General features: G+C 53.0%; 7 protein-coding genes across 7 annotated transcripts; 5 read left to right on the top strand and 2 right to left on the bottom strand.

Annotated features, from left to right (window-relative positions):
* Positions 1-15: 15 nt before the first annotated feature.
* Positions 16-406, top strand: BO80DRAFT_251478 (uncharacterized protein). Its single transcript, XM_025714646.1, has 2 exons — positions 16-343; positions 391-406. Exon 1 carries the CDS (start codon positions 56-58, stop codon positions 269-271), a length of 216 nt encoding a protein of 71 aa, XP_025570019.1. The 5' UTR covers positions 16-55; the 3' UTR covers positions 272-343; positions 391-406.
* Positions 262-1,721, top strand: BO80DRAFT_497574 (uncharacterized protein). Its single transcript, XM_025724084.1, has 2 exons — positions 262-343; positions 391-1,721. The coding sequence occupies exon 2, from the start codon at positions 494-496 to the stop codon at positions 1,652-1,654; it is 1,161 nt and encodes a 386-aa protein (XP_025570018.1). The 5' UTR covers positions 262-343; positions 391-493; the 3' UTR covers positions 1,655-1,721.
* A 271-nt stretch (positions 1,722-1,992) lies between these two features.
* BO80DRAFT_322364 (RTA1 domain-containing protein) lies at positions 1,993-2,930 on the top strand (the record flags this gene model as incomplete). The annotated part of the gene is made up of 3 exons (XM_025715145.1): positions 1,993-2,158; positions 2,220-2,462; positions 2,539-2,930. Coding segments are annotated over 3 exons (801 nt in total), but the record flags the coding sequence as incomplete, so codon positions are not given.
* Positions 2,931-3,434: 504 nt separating this feature from the next.
* Positions 3,435-8,854, bottom strand: BO80DRAFT_469213 (uncharacterized protein). The gene is made up of 4 exons (XM_025722992.1): positions 6,698-8,854; positions 6,092-6,648; positions 5,685-6,042; positions 3,435-5,634 (listed from the first exon to the last, which is right to left on the bottom strand). Exons 1-4 carry the CDS (start codon positions 8,449-8,451, stop codon positions 3,615-3,617), a joined length of 4,689 nt encoding a protein of 1,562 aa, XP_025570016.1. The 5' UTR covers positions 8,452-8,854; the 3' UTR covers positions 3,435-3,614.
* A 176-nt stretch (positions 8,855-9,030) lies between these two features.
* Positions 9,031-11,693, top strand: BO80DRAFT_429705 (ATP-binding protein). Its single transcript, XM_025720532.1, has 8 exons — positions 9,031-9,256; positions 9,316-9,324; positions 9,381-9,594; positions 9,650-10,252; positions 10,305-10,921; positions 10,971-11,032; positions 11,099-11,259; positions 11,308-11,693. Exons 1-8 carry the CDS (start codon positions 9,129-9,131, stop codon positions 11,407-11,409), a joined length of 1,896 nt encoding a protein of 631 aa, XP_025570015.1. The 5' UTR covers positions 9,031-9,128; the 3' UTR covers positions 11,410-11,693.
* Positions 11,694-12,845: 1,152 nt separating this feature from the next.
* BO80DRAFT_251378 (uncharacterized protein) lies at positions 12,846-13,672 on the bottom strand. Its single transcript, XM_025714644.1, has one exon. It carries the CDS (start codon positions 13,385-13,387, stop codon positions 12,887-12,889), a length of 501 nt encoding a protein of 166 aa, XP_025570014.1. The 5' UTR covers positions 13,388-13,672; the 3' UTR covers positions 12,846-12,886.
* BO80DRAFT_429704 (OPT oligopeptide transporter family) lies at positions 13,541-16,484 on the top strand. The gene is made up of 3 exons (XM_025720531.1): positions 13,541-13,617; positions 13,693-15,920; positions 15,986-16,484. Exons 2-3 carry the CDS (start codon positions 13,958-13,960, stop codon positions 16,471-16,473), a joined length of 2,451 nt encoding a protein of 816 aa, XP_025570013.1. The 5' UTR covers positions 13,541-13,617; positions 13,693-13,957; the 3' UTR covers positions 16,474-16,484.
* Positions 16,485-16,557: the final 73 nt, after the last annotated feature.

Below are 16,557 nucleotides of genomic sequence, written 5' to 3'. Positions count from 1 at the left end.
TCGACGCAGTCCATCCGATCATCCCTCGACCGACGACGCCTGCTCCCCATCCAGCATGTCGAATAGCTCCTCGCCGCCCGCGACGGAAATGTCGGAGCCCCAGGATCGGGACCTCACCTCGCGTACCCGCCGGGAGAAACGGCGGCGCGTGCGCCACCAGAAGTCCCGCAAGGGTTGTTACACTTGCAAGATGCGGAGGGTCAAGGTTGGTGACATCCTGATCTCGATCCACTGGAACAGACCGAGTGACCCATCCCGCGCAGTGCGATGAGGTGCAGCCTATCTGTGGGTCATGCGCTTTTCGAGAGGAGCAGTGCTCGTGGCCCCCGGCCGCACCCACAACGTAAGCAGTCGGAAAGGAGTGGAATCCAACACGCTGACCATCCCAAGTAGCCAGGGAGCCGCACGGATTGCTCCGCCTCACCGAGAGATTGGCTTGCCGCTGTCGGCATGTCGTCTGCCGGAATCGCCCACGACTCCAGAGCCAATCAATATGGCGGACATGAGCCTCCTGACGAGGTTCATGATTCACACCTCACCCCGAATGAGCCTCCACGAGAAGCGCGTACAGGTCTGGCAGCGAGTGATCCCAGATATGGCCACCCGGCGGGAGTATCTCATGCATCTGCTCCTCACGCTCGCCGGCGAGCATGCGCTCTATGAGGGCTACGTGTCGAATTCGATCCCCCCAGGAACAGATAACAACCCCCCGCTGCCCCGAATCGGGGAGCATGGCGCGCAGCTGGACTACCATCAAGTCATTCAACATCATCAGAGAGGTCTGGAAGGATTCCGCAAGGCCTTGGCGGACCTGTCGCCGGCGACGGCCGAGGACGTCTTCTGTGGTTCGCTTTTACTTGTGGCCATTGCATTCGCATCCATCTCCATTAGAGACCTAGATAGCCCGGAGCTGGGCCTGATCCATGCCACCGATCCTCGTACCCCATATACGGACTGGCTGTATCACGTTCGCGGCCTGACGAGTATCGTTGGCGAGTACTGGTTTACCCTAAAGCTCGGCAGATTGCGGAGCATGTTGTCCTACACCTATGCCACCGGCACCTGGAAGCCTGCTCTGCCGGCCCTTCCGGCATCCCCGTTCCCACGGCTGGAAACCGGCTCTCCGATGCTGTCGGTATTTGCGCAAGGGGCCTCCCACGCTTTGCAGCTGCTGCGTTCGTTCGCAGCCAGATTATCTTCCAACCCAACCGCCTTGGGTGACGCCGCCGAGGGTCATCCCGAAGTAGCCGACGGATCTCTTCATGACCATGTCAACACCATCGATAGCTTAGCGGAGATCTACACGCGCGTTCTACAGGCGTTTCAATTCTCGCAGAGTGAACGGGACTGCTCCGCATCTCTGGATGTCCAGATGGACCTGGAAGACAGCGCCATCACCTCGTGGCCGCCGATGCTGTCAGACACTTTCATTGCCAGCCTGAAACCCAGCGAGCAAGTGGGTATTTCCGAGGGGTTCTCCTATGTGATTCTCGCGCATTTCTACCTCACCCTGGCTCTGTTCGAGAATATCTGGTATTTCAACCGGGGTCCTCGCGCGGAGATCGGAAAGATCTTCTCCCTGGTCGAGCAGGTGAACAATCCGGAGCTTTTGGCGCTGATGACGTGGCCGATGGCGGTAATTGGGGGACATTAACGGTGCTTCAAATGTATCAATTGAGCTGCTACCGTGTAATGTGATGGTGTTTATATCTATAATAAAGGCCTCTATAGGTGTATGATCCTGATCCAGCTGAGCTGAGGCTACCGCACTCGTATCCTCGTTTGTTCGCATATTCGTATTTCAGCCTCGTCTTTCCGATCTCCACCATGACCCACATGTGTATCTTCTACAAATCAACTTTTCCATCTAAAGTAGATACGCCAACTACCACATCGTTACCCGCCACCGCAATACCTCGCATACTTAAGCAGCCGTTATATCCTCCTGCCCTGTAGTACATCCCCATCAACGGATCCTGCCAGACCACCATCATGGCAGACACAAACACCATCGACTTCGTCCTCTACCGCTACACGCCCTCCCTCGCCGCGGCCATCGCATTCACCGCGATATTCGGCATCCTGTCCCTTCTACACCTCTACCGCGTCCTTCACCACCGCACATACTTCTTCATCCCGTTCCTCCTCGGTCTTATCTGTATGCCCCAACTTGACCCCCAAAACACCCAACTAGATCCTAACCCCATCTCTGTCCATAGTCGAAACAGTCGGCTACCTCGCCCGCATCTTCTCGCACTACTCCCCCAAATCTTTAACCCCCTACATCATCCAAACCATGCTCATCCTCGTCGCGCCCCCCCTCTTCGCCGCCTCCATATACATGACCCTCGGCCGCCTCATCACCCGTCTCCACGCCGAATCCACCTCCCTCGTCCCGGTCCGTTGGCTCACAAAGGTCTTTGTCGTGGGGGATATCGTTTCGTTCGTGTTGCAGTGTGGAGGTATCCCATACCATCCTCCCTATCCCATACTTGCATAATTGTATAGAAACGCATGCTAATAAGAATCCCGCAAAAGGAGGCGGATACATGTCCGCCGGCACACAAAGCGCCATGACCACTGGCTCTCACATCGTGATCGGGGGTCTAGCCATCCAATTACTCTTCTTTGGATTTTTCGTGATCGTGGCGTCGGTGTTTCATGTCCGGGTGGTCAGAAACCACCACCACCACCACCACCACCACCAGCATACACCCATCCCAGCGAAGACAGGTCGGTATTCGTGGACCGACATGATGTGGGGATTATATATCGCGTGTGGACTCATTCTCGTTCGCTCCGTGTATCGGGTGGTGGAGTTCGTGGAGGGGAATGATGGGTTTATTATGAGACGGGAGTATCTGTTGTATGTTTTTGATGGGGTGTTGATGGCGCTCACGGGGGTGGTGGTGGGGGTGGTGTTTCCGGGGAGGGTGTTGGGGGGGATGTCTGGGGAGGGGGCTAGGGTTGGGGATCGGGGGTGGGAGTGTGAGGAGATGGTGGAGAGGGGGAGTTCTTCTGCTTAAGCAGCTGACTGGTTGTTAGGATGTAGGTAATGTATTTTTGGGTTGGGTTAGGGCTGTTCGTATATTCGTATATTCGTATATTCGTATATTCGTATATTCGTATTCGTGGATAGGGTAGGTTCGGAGATGTCCCGCGCGGTGCGGCAATTAAAGTACGAGGATACGAGGCACGGGCCACATGGACAGGGTCGGGTTCCACACCCTAAACCCGGGAACTGTATCGCTCCAAATTACCGATGCGGTGAGTTATTTCATTCGTTGAGTTTGCGGATTGGGGAAGGCTTGGCTGAGTGAAATCAGGTCTATTAATGGAACAGCCAACGCTTGAATGATGACTAAGTCTGTCTGTCATCTCTGTGGAGGGGGTTTGGCTCATTGGGATGTGCATTAAATGTATTTTCGAATAATGTCCTTGTATGCAGTATCTAGTCTGATTGAATGGCTAAAAGAGTGGAATGACGTAGTCTGAAAAGTTGAGGTTGGGCCAAGAAACAAGATAAAAGCAGCAAATCATGTACTACCAAAGTCTCGAACATCTAGGAAAACCACCGCATTAAGTAAATAGACTGACTATCTACCCGCTGTCTATTAGAACAAATACGGAATAATATCACAGTCCTCATTCCGATCAAACGACTCAAACTTCCCCCGCAACCGACCACACGAGCTAATCGGTTGCGTCTCTTCAGTACTGGCCTTACACGTCCAGACCAGATCCTTATCCTCGCGCAGAAACACTGCAATAGGAGGGTAGCACATATGCCGGGGCACCAGGACACCCTGGCTCGGAAGAGAAGAGTATGAGCCGAGAATCAACGTAGCTTTGGTGTCCTTTTTCTTAGGACTCTTTGGTGAACTTTGCTGTGCCGGGAAGAAGTACATATCTCGTGCTTCGGTTGAGCGGGGGAGAAAGATCGGTTCTCTTAAGTGGCAGACATTAACGGTCTTTGTGCTGGAGTCGGCTGACCGGAAAAGAGGAATCCGGAGGACGTCGAGTTTCTCGTCGCGGCGCGTAAAGAACAAGTGTGCGTCAGTCCAGGTTAGGAAGTACGGCATATTCGATGCGAAGACTTTGGGCGTGCTGCCGAGCTCATTAGTCGTCCGTGAAACTAGTCGAGGTGGGCTGCTAGCTGTCTTTCGAGCAGACAATCGATGAGTCGATACTTGCAGGCTGAGCAACACCGAACCAGGCTCATCACCCTGCTTAGCAGCCTCACGAGCCTCTAATGCGGCAAAGTGGAGATGCCGTCCGTCACGCGAGAAATGGGCCTTGATAAAGATGTGGCAGCTGCGAGTCCCTGACCTACACAGTCCCCGCGTGAAGTAGCTGTTTTTCTGGTAGTTGGCAAACAGGATCTCTCCATCCCCTAGTGGCCAAACCAAAAGGGGCACCAAAGGATGGAATACTGGAGGCGAGTCGAACAGGCTGCCCTTGATAAAACATGTGAAGTGGAAAACAGGGATTTGCTCCTTTCTGGTAGCGTCGTAAACCCGAATGCTCGTGCGGCGAGTTCCTTCAGTCTTGGTCGTTCTGTTGCCGGTCATGAGGTTTTCGAATTGGACGCCATATTCATTTTCCGAGGCCTCCTCATCAGAAACACTGTATTCCGTCGCAGAACCCACACTAGACTCGGCGCCATCGGAATCGCTGTCCGATGGCAAAAGGTCATCCCGATCTTTCAATGCGTCACTTTCGGCGTCTGATTCCGAAAGGTCACTCTTAATATCAGCATCTAGCGCTAGAGCACGGCTGTTCTTGTCTGAATCACTGTCGTCACCACTTTGGCTGTCAATAAAGCTTCCATAGTCCTCAATTTCGAGCTCCTCCGGATCCAGATGCTCGTGATCCCAGTCATTCCATTGCTCTTCATCGTCCGTCTCATCAGACATGGGATTCGTAGAGCCCTCACTCCAGGAGGTATATGCCGAGTTACCAGCAGACTGTGAAGAGTTTTCCAGCAGTTCGTCCGTACAGCTTGACTGCGCTGTTGCAAGTTCCAAGGCTTTATCTCTCTGGCTAGGCTCGTGCAGGTCCTCCGGATCTTCCAATTTCAATGAAGATGCAGAGGTGACATCTGTGTCACTAGTCCCGCTATCACTATCGTTGTCACTGTCTTTCGTAACAGTAGTTGTTGGTGCCGTGCTATCCGGGGCAGATGAGGCAGCCAACGTTTGCTGGTCCATCTCAGTCGCCTGCTCTTCTAATTCTTGTATTGCAATTTCCGCATAGTCCAGAACTTTGACTTCATCAGTGGCTTGCTCTGGGACCTTGATGTCAGACTTTGAGAGTGGCCGTCTTGTTGAAACCGCAATAAAATTGCCACTGCTTGCCATCTCATCAAAATAATCTTCGTTGGGATCGGATATAGGAAGGGGCGAGTATTCGTAGCTAGCTCCCTTCATGAACACCTGAGACCCAATGCGCATGAATCGCAAGTCCTTGGAAAATGAAACCAGGCGAGGTCGACCAGGCACATTCTCTGTCAAGGGATATTCGTACAGAGGCCAGGATGAGGAGGACGTATGCAGCGTCTGGGCTCTCTGAAGCTCGGATTGGCGACCACTCAGACGCCAATGTTCGCAGCGAAACTCGAGGTTGTCATTATTCCTGTTATTCAACATTAATTTCTCTTATCCGTGAAGATCAAAAGCACTCACAGATTCAGTAGCTTCAGCACCGTCAGCCATTGTCCGGTCTCATCAAACCCGTCAAAGCATCGAACGGGGTTGATCGGTTCATCATTGCTCGAAAACATCAAACTCTTGTAGCGACTAGGCCCATTGTAAAGGAAGTTGTGAGATCCCAATGCCCCAAAGAAACATCTATCCATCTCTCCTTTGTAGGCGCCCATGAAGCTTGTCTCAGCGTCCAATAGGGGTCCCCATTCTCCAACAAAAACCCCGTAGTCTTTCGAGAATGCCTCATTGCAATTGTTATCCAGCCAGTGAGGAAACACGCGTTTGATGTGTCTCCCAGCCCAAGGGCGCAGGCTATTGTACCAGAAGCGAAACTGGCCTAAGATTGAATTAATCATCTTCAATAAAAGAAGCCTTGATGAACCTACCGTCAATGAATAAACTCTGGATCTGCAACAAGGTGAAGAATTGCGGGCTTGTGATGAACTTTGATGCTTTCTGACAAACATACAGGGAGTAGTCGACGCTGTCCAGGTGCTTATCCCAGTACTTGGCGGCATAGGAAAGAAGATGATGGTTTAGGATGTCATCTCCATCCGAGTCAACAAACGTCTCCCCATTCTGAACAAGTAGCTGGTGATAACGGGGCTGTAGGAGATATTTCTGGCAAATGTTGGCCAACACGTCGCTGGTGAGAGCATATGCTGGCGGGTTGGAGTTGCGTCTCAAAATATCAGGATTCTTCAGCAGAAAGCTCTTGACGGAACCGTGTGTGAGAGTACAGATCGCAATCCTGCCGTCTGGCCCATCACTATCCTGGACTTGCACAAGAGGCTGACACAGCTCCAAAACCTTACTCTTCTTGAGGATCTTTTGACTTTTGTCGATATTCTGTCCTTCCTGCCCTTTCACCATCGCGGTACATTCACAAAGCTCATCCAGACGTAGGGGCCGTTTTGCATGCACGATGCAGGAAAGAATGATCCTGACAGTTGTGTTAGTAAGTTGTCTATCTCAGGCTAGTAGACACATACGAAACAAACTCCCGGAGAGACGGCTGGATGCTGTCAATCTTTCTCTGGTAGTACTTCTCATAGTTTTCAGGGAGTCCTTCTTGAATTACCCGCTGAATCATCTGCAGTGTTACGGCATCCGACATGGAGTCCAACATTAGGGAAGCCCAGAGAAAGCATCCATCGGCTTTCTCACGCAAGTCGCCAAGAATCAAGTTTATGAACCCTTGGTCGAGCTCGAGGCTGTCCAAGTCTGCGATCTTTTGCGACAGGTATCGCTCAATATCGCGGCCGTTCAAGTCTTTCGTAATCTCAATTGACGGCAGAGACTTCAGCTGGGAGTCGAGGCAAGTGCGCTGCTGAGAGCTGTACCAAATACGTAGGCTGCTTGGATTTTCGCGGCCGAGTTCTCCAAAGAAGTCTAGCACTTTGAACAGCTCCTGCTTCCTGTTATCCACCTCGCACTCCTCGTCAAGGCCGTCCAAAAAGAGATAAGTCACGCTCATCTCTTCAAGGAGCATTTTGATCACCTGCTTTAGGTCTTCGACGTTGGCAGTTGTGGCACCTTCCTGTGTGAATCTGTGGATCTCTTTGGGCATGTCACCGGTCTGTTTTCCCAGTCGATTCACAAGTTGCTCTGCAAGACAACGATAGACCATCAGAGCGGGAAACTCTTCATCAAATGTGAAGTAGTGGTAAATAACGGCAGCTTTGTCCGAGCCGATGGCCTGCGTTTTTTCAACCGCGTACGCAGTCAAGACCGATTTTCCCGCTCCCGGAGACGCCTTGACCCACAACTGAGAAGCTGGGCTGTTGCTATCCATCCATTCCTTCACAGTTGCATGCTCGAAGAGCCAGTCACACGTATCCAGACTTCGTTGGGCGAGCTTGTTGTCGCGATGGCGAAAGTTACTCCCGTTGAGCGGCAGGGACCCATCCCGCAACCATGTTCGCACGTCTTCCTGCCTCTGGATTTTCCTTTCTTCCCTCCGTTTTTCCATTTCTTCGGCCATCATCTTGAAGAAGGCTGCCTGTTCCTCTCGAGCGATACCGGCCACTCGGCGCTCTTCGGCTGCGTTTTCCCGCTCACCCCTGTCCATACGTTCTTGAACGGCAGGAACTAGTCGGCTCATATAGTCCGCAGTGTTTCCCATGCTTGTGACAATCCCATTCAGCTTGTCGGTACTAAACTTGGTCATCGCTCGAAGGGCGCGATTAGCCACGCAGCGATTGCATTCCTTATCGACCCGTCGCCAGAATCGAATAATGTCAATGTACGATGCCTGCAATAGCTCCCGCATGGTGGCTGAGTGGTCGAATAGTTCCTCGTATTCTGTGAGAATCGTGAGATGTGTTTTTAGTTGTTTGATCTGATCGGAGATCTTCTCGTACAGCTCGAGAAACCGTTGGGAGCAGTCAATGACCGCCCTTAAGCAGCCCCATATAATCGCGGTGGGCATCGGGTCTGCAGAGACAAGGGTGTCGACTAGCCCCGAGTATGCATTAAGCACCTGTACAACAGGACTCAGGATCTTACGAGCCGCACGAGCGGCTGTGCGATCCTCCGCCTGGCGCTCCAACTGGATGATGTCTGTCTTGATCACATCTCCAGTCAAAGGTGTCCCCGACCGTTGCTGCTCCTGTAGCTTTCGGAGAAACTGGGGGGTTTTGCTCTTGGCTGACCGTGGTTTGTTAATGTATTCCTCCAGTGCCCGTGCAAACGCCGTGGATCCTGCCGCAGCAGGAGCAGCCTCCTCGTGGGTGTCCTCGGGCATGTCCTCGGGCAATTTGGGAGATTCTCAACAGCTGAAGGCAAGTGCACAAGGTATGAGAAGCCACGGTCGAAGTCTTTCCAGGATGAGTCAATAAGTAATCTGGACTAGTCTGATGCATGGCGGCTCTGTCATCGGTGGCTGTGACGTCTGGTGGCATACTGCAATCTACCCCGCCCCGTGCAGAAGTCAGACTCAGGGATATGCCTGTCAGGCTGAGCGATGCGCTGGCAGCCTTAGCAGCCTGCGCTAGAGCCTAGAATACGAGCCTGCGGGACTCGGCGCTAGTCCGGGGGAGCAGGGCTGGCCTCCAGCTACCCTGAATCCAACTTGTAGCTTCTTTTATTTGTATCAATAAAACCGCAAGATCAGTGCGCCGTCGGTTGCACCATATCGCAGTATATCATTCTAAGTTGCACCGGTGCTTGTATTCCAGTCTGAGAATGTCTGTGGTGATCGAATAAACAGGCAGAAATGGTGGCGCTGGCAGCCTCGTCATGTCAGCCGTCAGCACGATGACTGGGGATCCGCCCCACCGGCGTCCCGCTCCCGCTCCCGGTCCCAGTGTCGTGTCAGGGTCAACAACCCTCCCAGGGTGCCCTTTTATTGTCGCAAACTCTTGCTCCTTCATTCTCCTTCTATTCCATTGTAATCACACCAGGACCGCTGCCAGCGCCACGATGGCAGACCAGACGGAGGCCGCCGCGGTGGCCAAGAACCCCTCGAGCGAGCCTGCAAAGACGTCCATTCAGCGGGTCAAGACGGACACTGGCAACCACTCCCAGCGTTTGTTGCGCGTGGATCAGATGTAAGAGAGAGCTTGAAAGCAAGCTGTTGGTGGATGCTGACCGAAGCTCGCTCGAACAGATATAGCAGGTAAAACCTGAAAATGCGACAATCCACTGGGATCGTTGGCTTAAAAGCACATCTAGGAAAGACCGACAAGTTCATTTTGTAAAGACGGCCAAGGTGAAGCCCAAGCCTGACCGTTTCAGCAAGACTGCGCTGGTTGTTCGTCGAGTCATCTCGAGACAAGGCATGGTCTCCCACACCGAAGTCGACATCCGATCCCCTCTGTTGCAAGAATTGTTTCGCGAGTTATTCAAGGGTGTCGAGGGCCTGGAGCTGAACAAGTCTCCTCCAGTTGTGCGTATCACCTCGGCAGAGATGTACAGTTAATGATATGGCTAACGGCCTCTAGGCCAAACCGGAAGTGTTCTTCTGGGCCGTACCCGACCTGATTCGAATCAGGGAAGAGGAAAAACAAAAGACCTTGCCCAGTCAAGCATTCATCGATGATATCGGAACAGCTCTACGCTTCGTGGAAGAGGATTTTGCAAGCCAGATCATCAGCCTCCAGTCACTGCTGGAGGAGAAGCAGATCACCTGGGATCTTCTCTGGGCGATTTTCCCCCCAAGAGAAGTTATCATCGCTCCACGCTATGGCCTCATGAACGAGGAGCAGGCTTTCAACATGCTAACATCGGCATACGAACAACGCGCCAACGGCCAGAAATACTTCGCGGCGAACGGTCAACTTATTAAACATGACGGCCAAGATTTTGGCAGTACTAGCCTCGAGCTGGAGATTGATCAGTATGAGGGTGCTCGTCCGATCAGTACCTTGAGTTTCTTTCCGCTCAAGCACCATGACGAGGAAGCCGCAGTCCGAGACAGATTAATCGCAAGAGGACGCAAATATATTGCTTTACTGGAAGAGCCGGCTTGCAGAGATTATACCATCCTGAATGGTGCGAGGGGGGTCGAGCGAGCGAATGGAGACATAGTGCCAGAGAAGTTCAATGTCTGATTCATGTTGCCTTTGCATTCTGTGTTTGATGCTGACCATCTCATAGGCGTTGGGAAGAGTGATGGTCGACCCGCCTGGATACTATCTCCATAACACTTCGTCCGACTTGAATCGGCCTTGGGTATACGCAGAAAATAAACTGGATATGTCCAACTTGTCCGATGATCAACTATTGATCTGCAGCTCGTGGATAAATGGTTTCAGCTTCAACCAGAAGACCTGGTGCCAACTTGCAGTGACGGGACTGTCCGAGGTCGAGTGGAACCACAATGCGTTCAAACGCTTGGTGATGGCCGAGAATCGCCGCCAGCTCATCCATGGGCTTGTGAAAGCCCATCGGCAGGATGACGCATCCTTCGACGACATTGTCGTAAATAAGGGCAAGGGCTTGATTGCCCTTCTGACTGGAAGTCCCGGAGTGGGCAAGACCCTGACTGCAGAGGCCGTCGCCGAAGTCACCCAGCGCCCACTGTATGTAGTGGCAACCGGTGAGCTCGGAATTAACCCCGACGACGTTGATAACCGACTGGGAATGATCCTAGACATCACCCGGCGGTGGGGGTGTGTTCTTTTGATCGATGAAGCCGATGTCTTTCTCTCCGCTCGGGGCAAGGACCTTGCCCGAGATGCGCTGGTCAGCGTTTTTCTCCGACGACTGGAATAGTGAGTCTGCCTTCATCGTACCACTCGCTTAGATTGACATTCAGGATAGTTTCCGCGGTGTTGCCATCCTCACCACCAACCGGAAGAGCGACATCGACCCAGCATTCAAAAGTATTATCCCACCTATAGGTGCAGTTTTTCCTTCCTGGAGATATTTGCTAACGCAGAATGATATAGGCCGCATCCACTTCACCCTACACTACCCCGAGCTCGATGCAAACAGCCGACAAGAAGTGTGGAAGAATTTCTTGACGAATGTTGCTAAGACCTCGGAGCTGTCCGAATTCACAGCGGATGACTTGGCGGCATTGTCGAGGCATCCTCTGAATGGCCGACAGGTTCGTCATAATCCTATCTTAGCAAGGAGTCAGCTAACTGGTATGCAGATCAAGAACATCGTCTCTTGTACGGTGTCTCTGGCACGGGAGAGGAAAAAGAACATTACGGTGCAGGACATTGAGAGCTTGATCGAGGTTATGATCGACTAAGACGGTCGATCAGTTTGCAGTCAACCCGATGTGCTATTGCTGCTGAGGCAAAGCCTATAAAGACCTAAATGAGCTTAGAGGTGATGAAATGTTACATTGTGATAATATTGAAAAGACTACGGAGTAGGTATGAAGATGAACAAGTTCGAAAGCCAGGAAAAATCACGAGCCCCGTCTCCGAATGGGGGAAATAGCGGGGCTCCAGGCACCGGCTTATCTTGCCTATTCAGAGCTAGCGTATTTAGTGACACCAATAGAGATTCTGTCCAGCAGATGCTCCCAACAGGAAGGCGGTAGGTACTTGCAAGCTCCGCCTTCTCAATCTGGAAAAGGAAGTATCACAACCGTCTCCTCTTTGCTGGCCTGTGAGAGTCACTCTTGCTGCATAATGTTGGATGAAGGATATTCTGGGCATTCTACTGCATCGTCTTGTTTCGAGTATATCTGTTCGACTACATCAACCAATCTCCGAAGATCAACTCTGAAGCAGATGGCATTCAGAGACTGACAATCGAAAACTACCTGTTTTTCGTTCAGTTTGTAAGTCGCATGCATGCATCGATGATGGCAAGTCATAAGGTCAGTTAGATAGGGGATACGAGCGAACTATCAATTACTTCCCACCTCGATGAATATTATTGTCACTGACTAGAAATGATCAAACCAGCAGCCGAGTCCTAACATCTGATTAGGACCCAGCCTGTTTCTGGCCCACACCTGTCTCGTGATATAAGCGAGGATGCAATAAGATGAGTTAACGGTTACAATAGGAAATCTTCGGAGAAATTAACCAATCTTTTGACGACTCGATCAAATGAGGACAATGCTCCGCTTGGCAGTTCTGACCCGGGTTCTACTATGTATTTCCGTATCGCCACATGCGTTTGTCTATGGAGGATTTCAGCCAGCCAACGTAGGTGATGGTCCCCAGGTATAGCATGCCTGATTTATAGTTTTGTCGCACCCGACCAAATTTACATTCGGCGTTAACAGCGCTTACTTTTATTGACCTAGGTGAGATGGTTTTTCCGTCTGTCATGATTCCATTGGCAAACCGACAGGCTGAGATGGGTACTTGGAGAAAAGAAGGGGAACAACAGCCCTGTATGAAATTATTGATTTGAGTTTGGAATCGTTGGGGCCACCCCAGCCTTCAAAACAGGCTGGCAGGTCACTTGACCCAGCTCCCCTTCGCCATCCTTTGTCCTACCCACCCCCTATCTGGGTTTCCGGCTCACCTTTCTTGGTTCCGACACTCTTGTGTGCCTGGCGACTTCTCAAATATAGTTCGGATGATGAAATCCCATAATCACCCGATAGGAGCCAATTGATTTGCGAAAAGATTGGTTCGATCCTCCTTGTGACCCGGTCTATACTCTAGTGCCATTCATCGAAATCCACACGAAATCAACCCTGCTGGGTGAGCCTTATGAACAGCCAAGATATGCGCATCACCCCGGACCGAACCAGACTCAAATTAGCAACGGTCTGATCGGTACGCAGGTGACCACAATGGATGCTCAGGTCCACCTTTGGCCAATCCTCGGTGGCCAACTCGTGGCCATGATAACGATCGGTGTGCGTACAGTGCAGCGATAAGGATGTGGAGGGAGCAACCGCAACCCACTAGATAGTACTCCGTACTAGAGGGCTTATCTGAACCTTCGCAAAGCTTCGCTTCCGAGTGGGCTGGACGGGCCAATCGGAGATAGGATCGGAGGCCCGCAGGCGTTCTGCATGGCTCCGTCGGCCTCCACCGACGGCACAACAAGCGGGGGCAAGTTCCCCCGCCAATGGCCAGCCCTAACCAAGACGCCACCCACCGTAGGCAACGCCATTCGACTCGCCTATCTACGGGACATGCCATGTGGCCTGACGGGCTCGTGATCCTCAAATTGCATCGGTGGATGGCCAGAGTCCGTCCGAGAGTCAATCTGGGCTGTGGCCTTGATTGGCAGAGGGGTACGCCCCAGTCCATGTGGCCATACGCAAATGCCTTGGGTCGGTGGGAAGACGGTCTGCCTTGCTTGGGAAGACAGACGGGTGATCTTTGAAGCTATCGGTGATCGGGTGTGGTTGAGGAGGGGTTCCTCGTATTACCACGGTTCACCCGGAGCGGGGATATCCTTATCCCTAACTGATCTCTTGAGTGGGTCTGCCTCTTTGGAGCAGTTCATCCACAATTCATACACTGATTGCGCCTTCTTGGTAAGTTGGCAGGATAGTCTCCAATGGCTGGCAATGACCTCCCAAAGGGGGCGCTGGGCACTGACATGGAGACAGTCCGAATGACAACGTGCGCTGGGGGCATATCAGCCACTATCATCGTTAGCTGGATGCCCTAGTTCAAGGCTAGCCTTAGCTGCAGGTGCGTTATCTTGGACCAATATTGTGTGCTTTTGCGTACCCCCAACTTCGCGAGGGGCCCCGTTGACCTGGGAGAATTGTATAAAGAGTGCCCGTCGTCTACCATTGTGAGGCCTGAAGCGATCTGAAGTCTCAATTCCTCTTCATGGTTTGCCAGTGATCCGCTGAGGTATCCGGCAAGATGTCCGATTTCCCCAAAGGGCCTGTGTCGCTGAGCAGCCACTCCGACAAGGAGAAGGCGGGGGCCACCGAGACTGGCATCGATGAGTCGGATCTCCAGTCCCTCCTGGACCAGTTGAAAGACATTGTCGCCGAGAATGAACTGGACGTCAACTTCCCGGTTCACATCCTCAGCCAGGCACGAGAGATCCTTGACGCGGAAACCCAGCACATCGATCTCTCTCAGCTGCAGGAGCTCATTGCGGAAATTGCCAAGCAGCGCGATCTGATCGAGAATGACTCGCCTTACCCCGAAGTCCGCGCGGTGGTTGACCCCACCGATGACCCTGAGGTCTCGGCCAATACCTTTCGGGCCTGGTTCCTGGGGCTGCTAGCCACCATCATCTTCACGGGGGTTAACCAGCTCTTCACCCTGCGCTATCCGTCCATCAGCATCGCCTCCATCGTCAGTCAGCTGCTGTCCTACCCTTGTGGTGTGTTCCTGGCCCAGGTCTTGCCCACTCGGCAGTGGAATCTGTTTGGCTGGAAGTTCACCCTGAACCCCGGCCCCTTCAACCAGAAGGAACACATGCTGATCACCGTCATGTCCAACGTCTCCTTCGGCGGTACCAATGGCACGGCCTACGTGACCTACATCTTCCAGGTCTTGAAAGCCAAGTCCTTCTATAACATGTCGTCCCTCTACGACCAGGCCGGCTTCCAGATCCTCGTCACCCTGTCCACCCAGTTGCTAGGCTATGGCTGCGCCGGTGTCGTTCGACGATTCCTCGTGTATCCCCCCTCCATGATCTACCCCAAGTCTCTGTCCACCATTGCCCTGAACAAGGCTCTGCACAACGACGAGGGACGTGAACGGGTGAATGGCTGGAAGATCAGTCGCTACCGCTTCTTCATGTACTGCTTCGGTGCCATGTTTGTCTACTACTGGTTCCCGGGGTACATCTTCCAGGCCCTGTCCTACTTCAACTGGATCAACTGGATCGCTCCCGACAATGTCAAGCTGGCCATCATCTGTGGCACCGTCAGTGGCTTGGGCCTCAACCCTCTGCCGACTTTTGACTGGAACGTGGTCTACAGTCTGTACGACCCGATCATCTACCCCTTCTATGCCCTCGCCAACATCGGCATCGGCACGATTCTGTGCGCGTTCTGCGTCATCGCGCCCGTCTACTTCTCCAACGTGTGGAAGACGGCATACTTCCCCATCCTCAGCAACGACGTCTACGACAACACCGGCAACACGTACAATGTCACCCGCGTGCTCAACAGCAAGGGCGACTTCGACCTCGAGGGGTACGAGGGCTATAGCCAGCCCTACCTCACGGCCGGCTACTCGGTCATGTTCTTCTTCTTCTTTGCCATGTACATCGCCACCATCGTGCACGTGGTCCTGTACAACCGCCGCGAGATCATGAAGGGATACCGGGCACTCCTGAAATGGACCAGCGCGCGTGAGGAGCACGAGGATGTGCACAACCGGCTGATGAAGCGGTACAAGGAAGTCCCGGAATGGTGGTACCTGACCATCCTGGCCGTGTCCTTCGTCTTCGGCTGCATCAGTGTGGCCAAATACGACACCGGCATGCCCATCTGGGGCATTGTCTTCGCCATTATCCTCTGTCTCGTGCTGCAAATCCCCTATGGCATGGTCTACGCCATCACCAACTCCGAGGTGACCAACAACGTCATCGCCGAGTTCATCGGTGGTTACGCCATCCCGGGCAAGCCCGTTGCCAACCTGCTGTTCAAAGCATTCGGCTACATCGCCTGTGCGCAATCCGTGCAATTCGTCGCGGACCTGAAACTCGGCCACTACATGAAGATCGCCCCGCGCGTGATGTTCTCCGCCCAGCTGGTCGCCACCATCTTGGGCTCCTTTGTCTCCTTGGGCGTCAACGTCTGGGCGCTGGACAACATCAGCGACGTATGCTCCCTGGACCAACCCCAAAAATTCACCTGTGCCGGTCAGTCCCCATCCCCCAGGGTTTCTCCCCATCCCCACCCAACTAACCTCTCACCCTAACCACAGGCGCCCGCGACTTCTACACCTCCTCGGTCATCTGGGGCGCCATCGGCCCGCGGCGCCTCTTCGGCAGCGGCCAAATCTACAACCCGCTCCTGTACGGCTTTCTGGTCGGGGCCCTCCTCCCCATCCCCTTCTACGTCTTCACGAAATGGTGGCCCCGCTCCGGCTGGCGCTACGTCTACATCCCACTCGTCTTTTACGGGTGCGCCGACCTGTCTCCCTACAACGTCAGCTACGCGTGGTCGCCCATGGTGGTGGGCTTCATCTTCAATTTCTGGATCAAGCGGCGCTGGCAGGCGTGGTGGGAGAAATACGCGTATGTGTTCACGTCGGCGATGTCGTGTGGTGTGGCCATCTCGGCGATTATTATTTTCTTTGCGGTGGAGTATCATGCGGTTAATATTAATTGGTGGGGGAATGAGGTCTCGTATGCGGGGTGTGATAGTAATGAGTGTACGTTGTTAACTATTCCGGCGGGGGGGACGATTTAGGTGCCTTGGGGGGAGAGTCGTTTCTGTGTGGGGGGAGGAGTGTGCTATCTATAGGGGTTGAGATGTGTAGGTAGGTAGTATTGT

Source organism: Aspergillus ibericus (assembly GCF_003184845.1).
Source record: "Aspergillus ibericus CBS 121593 unplaced genomic scaffold BO80scaffold_69, whole genome shotgun sequence".
NCBI lineage: Eukaryota > Fungi > Ascomycota > Eurotiomycetes > Eurotiales > Aspergillaceae > Aspergillus > Aspergillus ibericus.
The sequence above is the reverse complement of the archived record's forward strand: the minus strand, read 5'-3'. Positions and strand labels throughout refer to the sequence as shown.